Source organism: Mauremys reevesii, linkage group 16 (assembly GCF_016161935.1).
Source record: "Mauremys reevesii isolate NIE-2019 linkage group 16, ASM1616193v1, whole genome shotgun sequence".
NCBI classification, from domain to species: domain Eukaryota; kingdom Metazoa; phylum Chordata; order Testudines; family Geoemydidae; genus Mauremys; species Mauremys reevesii.
In genome coordinates, this window is record NC_052638.1 from 3,550,764 (window position 1) to 3,560,447 (window position 9,684).

General features: G+C 57.6%; 1 protein-coding gene across 4 annotated transcripts in view; it reads right to left on the reverse strand.

Annotated features, from left to right (window-relative positions):
• CARMIL2 (capping protein regulator and myosin 1 linker 2) overlaps positions 1–2,527 on the reverse strand; it is a 123,827-nt gene extending 121,300 nt beyond the window's left edge. For all 4 annotated transcript variants that reach the window (XR_005588955.1, XR_005588954.1, XM_039503448.1 and 1 more), the window contains exon 1: positions 2,419–2,527. Coding sequence is in view for 2 of the 4 variants with exons in the window: in XM_039503448.1 (XP_039359382.1) it covers positions 2,419–2,458 (40 nt within the window). In the remaining 2 variants the exon portion in view is untranslated. The remainder of the gene's footprint in view (positions 1–2,418) is intronic.
• Between the last annotated feature and the right edge of the window lie 7,157 nt (positions 2,528–9,684).

A 9,684-nucleotide genomic window follows, 5' to 3' on the forward strand; every position in this document is an offset into this window, starting at 1 on the left:
GTTGTTTAGCAGGCTTCCTGCTTCTGATGTACTTAAAAAACATTTTGTTATTACCTTTGGAGTTTTTGGCTAGCCGTTCTTCAAACTCCTCTTTGGCTTTTCTTATTACATGTTTACACTTAATTTGGCAGTGTTTATGCTCCTTTCTATTTACCTCACTAGGAGATGACTTCCACTTTTTAAAAGATGCCTTTTTATCTCCCACTGCTTCTTTTACATGGTTGTTAAGCCATGGTGGCTCTTTTTTAGTTCTTTTACTGTGTTTTTTTTAATTTGGGGGTATATATTTAAGTTGGGCTTCTATTATGGTGTTTTTGAAAAGTGTCCAGGTAGCTTGCAGGGATTTCACTCTAGTCACTGTACCTTTTAATTTCTGTTTAACTAACCCCCTCATTTTTGCATAGTTCCCCTTTCTGAAGTTAAATGCCACAGTGTTGGGCCATTGAGGTGTGCTTCCCACCACAGGAGTATAAAAATGTTGGGCTCTTCTCACATGGATCACAGTATTCCCGACACCTGGGAAGGGCTCGGCCTACCAGTGTGCAGTCCTCTTCTCCTGCTCCCATCAGAAGGCAGTGTAGCTCACCAAGGCCTGTCACATGGGGCGGTGGAGAGGGATTTCATCCTGGCTGATTTCTCTTCGCCAGGAAACCTTGGAAGGGCTGCAGCTGTGACAGCCGCCATATTGGCCAACACCAGAGATTGAACCAGGAGCCTCCACCCCCATCCACAGGCTGAGATAGAGAGCCAGGCTCCCCACCTGGGGGCTGGCCAGACACATCCTCCGTGGACCCGGCCCAGAGGGGGACCCATTGCACCCCTGCCTCGTGGGCTACACAGCCAGCTCCTCCAGTGGCAGGAGCAGACATCAGCCCTGGCCCTGGTCACAAAGGTTTGCTCTGGTCTGGCTGGCTTGCCCGGTTTAGGTCCGTGGCTTGGTGGCTGTGGGAGATGTGGAGTTCAGGCTCCTTGCTTCTGGGGGAGAACATGTCTCTGATGGGCTAAGCTATGGCTCCTCCGGCTACCGCAATGGCATGAATGTCTGCGACTGCGGCCTTTGTCTGTGCAACTCCTAAACCCCGGGGGGACTGGGGGAGGTGCTTGGTAGCTTCTGTTATCCGAGCACACTGCACAGAGCCCTCCTGCCAGGGGCTGGGTGTGTCCCCATTCCACCCTTCCCCCATGCCAGGGGCTGAGTCCCCCCCCAGGCCCTGTCCCCCATTGTCCCTCCTGCATACAAAGGGCTCTGTGCGTCTCCCCAATCCCCCTTCTCCACAGCTCAGGGTTCTGTCACCCTCCCCCACCCTCCTCACCGTTCTGCCAGGGAGATTAGGGCGTCAGTCTGCTTAAGGTGAACAGGGTCTGGGAATCTGTAACTTGTCAGGAAGGTGCTAATGGCTGCCATCAACTAGCCCTTTGATCTGCACCCAATTACCGGGGGCAGCAGCCGTGGGGTCTGCTACCCAGATGCCAGGGGCTCCATGTACCCCCTGTGAACAGTTCCCTGTTCCCACCGGGGGCCACCCCTCACCCCCCAGTCCATACGCCTCATCTCTGACACTGTTCCCCTGGCTCTCTGTCCTCTCCAGCCCTCCCAGGCAGCTCCCTTTGCTGCTCCCTGGCCTTCAGCCCTGGCTTTCCAACTTGGGACGGTCAGCTGATTTTCCTCCCTTCCCCCCGAACCTCCTACAGCTTCCGCCAGGGACCACCTCTCTCTGCGATCTTCCCTGATCCTTCACAGCCCCTGGTGCTGCCCCGTTCCCTCAGCCGGCCAAACTGGGAGCAGCTGCATGGCACAGGGCACTGGGCCTGGTCATTTAAAGGGGCCAGCCACCCTGTGATGCCCAATTTTCCCCTTCCATTCTTCTGATTTTGGGGAGGACCAGTCAGGGTCTGCCCACAGGTGCCTAGAAGATTCCTTGAAACTTTGGCCTGGATCAGATGAGGTGTTCCAAAGTTATCGCATTACAGACAGAGACCCTCACACTCTCAGCCAAATACCAGTAAGGCCAAGTTTTCCAACACGGCCACTTTGGGGGTGGCTTGCGAGGACTCTGCCGGTACTCAGAGCCCGGTTTGCAGATGGGCTGAGCACCCCTAAATCACATCAGCTCCTCTGAAGAGCATGTCCCAAGCTGGGCACCCTAAATGAACGGACATTTTGGTCCTAGCGACTTTTCCAAGCTCACTCAGTACGTCGGCATCAGAACCAGGAGAGAACCCAAGAGTCCTGAGTCCCAGCCCCTTGCTCTCCCCTCTACAACATCTAGAGAACTGAAGAAACAAAGCGCCAGCTCCCATCCTGTGCCGTTGGCCCCGGTGACAAAGCATGCAGAGAGCGCAGGGAGCAAGCCAGGCCTCCCCACCCTCCACATGGCCTCAGTGGCTCTGGGAAGCTCTGAAAAGGGAGATGCTTACCTTGCAGGTGGCATGGGATCCCTCCCGGGGAAAGAGCCATCTCTGGGGCTCCTGGGAGACTGGCCAAGGTAGCAGCACGGGCTACCAGAGCAGCATCTTTCAGCCCAGCCTGCAGTCAGAACGAAACTGGCCCTGCTCAGAGGAAGCGATGAGGTTACTTACCAACCGGCAGTGCCGCTGCTTTGCACCCCCTCCTCCCTCAAGCTGCCTCTTCCTGCCCCTCAGCCGAGATTCAGCCAGAGAGCAAGTGGAGCGAAATGAAACCGACCAAGCTAGCAGCCCACGCAGGCCCAGAGATGGCGACAGGCGTTCACCTGAAACAACAGTGCCCTGCCCAGGAGACAAACACCAGGGGACAGCAGCCCACAAACTGCTCTGGCTTGGCAGGGGAGAGGAGCTCAATGCAAGTGCAGAAACAGTTATTTCTCCTTCTCCCTTCACCTTGCTGTCTGAGCCCTGAGCTCCCCTCACACACACAGCTCTGCCAGTGACCCTCCAGCCCCACTCACAGCCCCCTGCGGGTTCCCCCCACAGATAACGCTGCCCCTGAATCCCGGCTGTCCCAGCCCTGAGCTCCCCTCACACACACAGCTCTGCCCGTGCTCCTCAGTCCTGACCCGCAGCCCCCCTGTTATTCCGCTGCGGGCTCCCCCCACAGATAACGCTGCCCCTGAATCCCGGCTATCCCAGCCCTGAGCTCCCCCCCTCACACACAGCTCTGCCCGTGCTCCTCAGTCCTGACCCGCAGCCCCCCTGTTATTCCGCTGCGGGCTCCCCCCACAGATAACGCTGCCCCTGAATCCCGGCTATCCCAGCTCCGGGCTCCCCCCCTCACACACAGCTCTGCCCGTGCTCCTCAGTCCTGACCCGCAGCCCCCCTGTTATTCCGCTGCGGGCTCCCCCCACAGATAACGCTGCCCCTGAATCCCGGCTGTCCCAGCTCCGGGCTCCCCACACACACACAGCTCTGCCAGTGACCTCCAGCCCCACCCACAGCCCCCTGCTATTCCAGCCGGTGGGGCTTTCTGAGCAGAGTTTTTTCCAGATATCAAGTGAGGCGCAGGCTGAGCCCCTATTGAGCCGCCTCCCCACAGCCCGGGCTGAGCTCTCCAGTGAGGTGGGGAGGGGGATTTCCTGAACTCCTGCTTTGCTGCTCACCCCTCAGGATACAAAAAGCAGCTCCCCCTTGACTTGCCCTCAGCTCAGCCTGCAAGGGCACCTGCATCTCCCAGGGCAGCTGGGACAGTCTTTCCCAAACCGGGGAGCAGCATCTGTTCATCACAGGCCCAGCATCAAGCCTCTTCCCCTAGGGTGCAGGCTGCTATCTGCTCCCCACCCTCCACGCGCCTCCCTCTCCAGCCCCTCAGCTGGTTCTGGTGGATTCCTGCCAGTCCACGAGTGGGACAGCACAAGGACGAGCCGGGGACGGTGGCTATTTTGCCTTCGCCCACCCTGCTGGAGGCCTGGGGAGCATGGGCAGGCTCAGGTGCTCACTCACCCCTCAGCTTTGCACTAGGAGAGAGCCAGGCTGGCTGTTTCAAAGCAGGCCCTGGGTTTTGGGGCACCCAATCGGAGGGGTTTTGGGCCCGCCCCCCAGGCATGCTGAGCACCCACAGCCCCTGTTGATTTCAACTGCTGCAGGTGCCATTAATGCACCGCTGACCATCGGGCCATATCAGGCGTGTGAACGTGACACCCAGAGTCACTGGCCAAGTTTTGCAAACCGCAGCCCAAGTGAAGGGCTGCCAGAGCCGAGCCAGCGGAGCAGCAACCAGCTGGGAAGCGTGGGGGTGCTGGCGTTCCGGGGTCACGTCCGTGTCACTAACACAAGGGAGGGGGCCTCACTAGACACACAGATGTGGGAGGCAAGAGAAGGGCAGGGTCTGGAGTTGTTCACTGCCCTCCAGGGCTCACAATCTCACCCGAGCAAGTGGCAGGAATCTTCCCAGCCTGAGCCATGTTGAAAGGAGAAGGGACGCAGGATCCTGGCCGCTCAGCACTCTGAGCACGGGGCCAGCTGGAGAAGGGCCATCCGTGTCAGGCTGCAGCGTCAGGGTCTTCCCCAGAGGGCTAGTGAGGCTGTGAGGCAAGGTGGCCTTTTCTCATGTGAAAGCAGCAGATACACCTTTGCAGGAAGTCATCTCCCCACAGGGGCTGCTGCCTCCGGAGACTCAAACCACAGCTCGTAGCTGATCAGCCAAGCAGAACCCTCCCCAGCTGGGCCAGGGCCAGTGAAGGACACGCTCTGTCTCATGAGCCCCTCCAGGGTGAGGCTCAGCTGCAGCAACGTGCAGGGTGTGCCGCGCCCTTTGCATGGGCAGGGGTTGTCTCTGCTGCCCCTCCTTCCAAGAGCCTTGTGGCTCAGCTGCATTGTCTGCACACCCAGGATGGCAAGTGGGAGCAGCAGCAGGGCTTCCTCAACAGCAGGTCCCAAGGCATGGAGCCCACTGCAGCAGGGGTCCAGCTGGGCCCCAGCCTTGCCATCCCCGGGCACATTCTGAGACTCATCTCAGTGCAACAGCTTTGCTGTGACAACTGGGGCTAGGGCCAAGGCAGGGATGGTGAGCTGGAACCTTCTTAGAAGGGATTTGAATGTGTTTCTGAAATTGGGTAATGCCACCAACCTAGCATGGGTCAGAATGGGGAGGAGCTCCACACAAACCCCACTCCCGCCACAAGCCATGCCCACAATCCCAGACTAGCTGGACATTGCTACGTGCCTGATCAGCAGTGAAGGGGGCATTGTTAGGTTTCAGAGTTAACGTTCCCATCCGGCTGGCTGATGCAGTTCTCCCTGTAAACGAGTATATTCACTGTGAGGCGCCCCCTTGTGGCCAGGTATGGCATAGCGGCTCTCACTTCTCTAGTGCTTCTCACTTTCCCTCCCCCCCCCCCCCCGCCCCCGACAATCACTCTGGTACTGTGGTCATGGAGTTCAAGGCCAGAAGGGAGCCAGAGCATCCTGCCTGACCCCCTGTGTAGCACAGGCCCCAGCACCCGCACACTAACCCCAACAACCGGATAGGGACCAAGCGTTCCAGCCCTCAGGAGAGGACGGCCCTGTGCCAGGCAAAGAATGGGGAGTGAGGCTCACCAGTGCCCGGAAAACAACACGAGAGCTACACCCCAATAATCCTGTCAAGTGACCCCCACCCGCTGCCGAGCCGGGCGACAAACCCCCACGTCCTGCCAACCTGACCTGGGGGAAATTCCACCCGCCCCACAGTGAGCCCTGACCCTGTGAGCAGGAACCAGCCAGCCAACCCCCGAGGGGGAGAGCTCCAGGTGCCACCCCAGAGCCCCGCCCCTGCCCAGCGGCCCAGCCCCAGCCCTGCTGCTTCAGGAGGAGACACTGGGGGTGGAAAACCCCTTCCCGATGCTGAAGCCCTGCAGCATGAGCTCTAGGAACGTCAGACAAACCGGGAGAGACCCAGGGCTGCCCAGCCCCTGCCTCCTCCAGATGGACCCCTTCCGGGTCACCACTGTCCCAACTAAAAGTCCTCAAATGTCCCTCACACAAACCAAATCCTCCCGCCCTCTCAGCCTGCCACCCCCCTGCTGGGCTCTATAACCCCTGTGAGGGGCTTGTGCACCCCTTTCTTTGGGGCCATGGGGGAACCTCCTCCCCCACACCCAGCAAGGGCTGCTCCGCTCTGCCCACCCAGCCTCTCACTTCCCCTCCCTCGGGTCTTGCAGTCAGGGGCTGGAGCTCTCCCTGCTTCGAGCGGCCACGCTCCCTGGCTCTCCCTCCAGCTTCCCCGGCAGGCTTGTCACCTCACGCGCCTGACTCGCCCTCTGCACTGCAGCCTCCTTCCCCTCTCCGATGGCTCCTGCAGCCCCAGGCTGGCTCAGCCCCAGGCTCTCCGGCCCTCAGGGGCAGTCTCCCCCGCAGGGCGGGCCCCATCTGCAGGCTCAGCCAGGCGGAGTGGGGGCTTCACGCCCACCAGGGAGAGGAATTGTTCTTTTAAAAGCAAGCTGAGATTCCACAGACAGTACTGAGGCCTCAAGCGGAGCCAGGCCATATCCCCGAGGGCCAGCTCAGCCTGGCACCCAACCCCTACGGCCAGCAGTGCCCAGCAATCTCAAGCCCAATGGGGCAGGAGCAGACCCTGAGCCTCTGCCCCCACCCCAAGGGCATCTCTGCCCATGTCCCACTGCTGCAAAAGCCCTGCACAACCCCTGGGGGAGGCCACCTGGGCACCTCCCCACACAGCCTCTGGGGCATCGTATACCAGCCCCTGCCCAAGGAGCTGAGCATGCAGCTCTTCCCACTTGGAGAGACCCATGTGGTCTCCTCCCACCCTGAGGGCCCCGCACACCAGCTCCACAGCCCCCTCCCCTGCCCTGTGTCCTCGTCCCTTGCTGCCTGAAGAGCCCCAGCTCCCCTGGAGCTGGCACCAAGCCTATGGCTGCAGCAGCTTTCCTGTCCCCTCTGCGGGCCAGAGGCCAGGTGACACCCTGTGGGCTGGCAAACCCTCGCTGCTGACCCTCATGGCAGGAAGGGGTGGGCACAGCTTAACCCTGATCTCAGCCAGCCGCCTTCACCAAGCAGGAGGCGGCGTGTTGGTTACCCACCAGCCCTTGGGCCACCTCCGGGGTAAGGTGACTGGGGCCTGCGTGCTCGGCACCAGACCTTGCCCTAGGGAACCAGCCCTCTGTGACGTCCAGCCTGGCCACTGCAGCAGGCTCCAGCCCTGGCCCACTGCTGCGAACCTGCCGCCCTGCCTGCTGGCTGGCAGTGGGTAGGTTATTACCAGGGCAAACGCAGACATGTCCTAGCTGCTTCTGCAAGCAACGTTGGTGCCTACAACGTGCAAAGCCCTGGGTGTCTTGGAGCCCGGCTACCTCTGCCCATGTGCCGCCACGGCAGCTCCGCTCAGCTGGGCCCTCCAGCACCAGTCCTCGGAGGAACAGCCAGGCTGGCACTGTCTTTGCGGTGGGGAGCCCTGGGCTCTGGAATTTGTTTCCCTCACTGATCCCACTTCTACCCAAGAAACTAGCCAGGAGCAAACCAAGCTTAGCAAACAGACCCAGCATTAATACAAACCAACCCCCAGACACCAGCCCAAGCAGAGCGTCTTGTGGAAAGGGCACAAGGCTGGGGACTCCAGCTGGGCTTCCCACGCCACTGTTTACAGGGTGCAAGGCACCCAGAGGCCCCAGTGCTCGGTGGCAGGATGAGACCCTCAGCAAGAGCCAGTGATTTTACAGCCTGATGGAAGCATTCTGAGCTTCTGCCTCACACAGGCCAGAGACCCTGCCCCAGGGCTTCCTGCCCCAAGTCCATTGCTTCTGGCTGAGCTAGGACAGATCCTTTAGACAAGGGCACCTGTCTGTGTTTAGAGCTGCAAGCAACAGACAATCCACCACGTCTCTGGGTGTTGTCCCAATGGTTAATTACGTTAATTGTTACCAACAGGCTCCTTATTTCTAGCCTGAATCTGTCCAGTTGCCAACATAAGCACAGAACTGGTTGGGGATTTTTCACAGAAATTATTTGCCAATGGAAAATGCAGTTTCTGCAAAATCAATTTTTTCTGTGTGAAAATTTAATTTTGACAAAAAAATTCCATTTTCCATCAGGCAAAATCAAGATGAATATTTTATTTCAGGTCAGTTCAATTGTTAAACTGTAGTTCCCTATTGTGGCACATTGCCTCATAGGAGTTGTAGTTCAGGACCCCGGTCTTCTTATGGGCTGAGCTCCCTGGAGGACTACATCTCCCATGAAGCAATGCGGCTGCTCCCTCACCAAGCTGAATGGTGCAACACCTGTGGGCACATCATGGGAGATGTAGTTTGGCTCCCTCACCAGACAACAACTCCCATAAGGGAAATACAGGTTACTGTCACACTGACTGGAACAGCAGGTCAGTTCAATGTACTGAAGTGAAACATTTTGATCTTGAGAATGTCAAAATTAAACATTTCCAAACTGATTTTTTTTTTGCAGACAATTTCATTTGTTTTTGTTCTTTGTTTTTTGTTGTTGGGTTGGGGTTTTTTGTTTGTTTTGGGGGGGGGGTTGTGGTGGGGGGAGAAAAGACGGTTACTCACCGTTGTAATTGTTGTTCTTCGAGATGTGTTGCTCATATCCATTCCAATTAGGTGTGCGCGCGCCGCGTCCACGCTCATCGGAAGATTTTTACCCTAGCAACACTCAGTGGGTCGGCTGGGCGCCCCCTGGAGTGGCACCGCCATGGCGCAGGATATATACCCCAGCCGACCCAACGGCCCTTCAGTTCCTTCTTGCCGATTACTCCGACAGAGGGGGAGGAGGGCGGGTTTGGAATGGATATGAGCAACACATCTCGAAGAACAACAGTTACAAAGGTGAGTAACCGTCTTTTCCTCTTCGAGTGCTTGCTCATATCGATTCCAGTTAGGTGATTCCCAAGCCTTACCTAGGCGGTGGGGTCGGAGTGAGACGTTGCGGAGTGCAAGACTGCTGAGCCAAAGGCTGCATCATCTCTGGACTGTTGAACCAGTGCGTAATGCGAGGCAAAGGTGTGAACTGATGACCAAGTAGCTGCTCGACATATATCCTGGATGGGAATGTGGGCCAGGAAGGCAGCAGATGAAGCCTGAGCGCGAGTAGAATGGGCGGTGAGGTGGCTAGCCGGAACATGAGCCAAATCATAACATGTACGGATGCAGGACATCACCCAAGATGAAATTCGTTGGAATGAGACCGGCAGGCCTTTCATCCGATCTGCCACAGCTACGAAGAGCTGAGGTGATCTTTGGAAGGGTTTTGGTCTCTCGATATAGAAGGCGAGAGCCCTGTGAACATCTAGGGTGTGCAGCTGTTGTTCCCGTCGCGATGTGTGCAGCTTCGGGAAAAGACTGGGAGGAAGATGTCTTGATTGACATGAAAGGCAGACACCACCTTAGGGAGGAAGGAGGGGTGTGAATACTGTATACAGGTTCCATTCTATGCATCCGAAGAAGTGAGCTGTAGCTCACGAAAGCTCATGCTTAAATACATTTGTTAGTCTTTAAGGTGCCACAAGTACTCCTGTTTTTTTGTTGTGTTTTTTTTTTGTATACAGGGGATTCGCTGTCAAGGCCCGAAGCTCAGATACTCGTCGTGCCGAAGTAATAGCGACAAGAAAGGCTGTTTTCCAGGAAAGGTACAGTAGCGAGCAGGTGGCCAGTAGTTCGAAAGGGGCACCCATAAGTCTGGCTAAGACCAGGTTAAGATCCCAGGTAGGAGTCGGTCGTCTGACTTGAGGATACAGACGTTCTAAGCCCTTGAGGAACCTT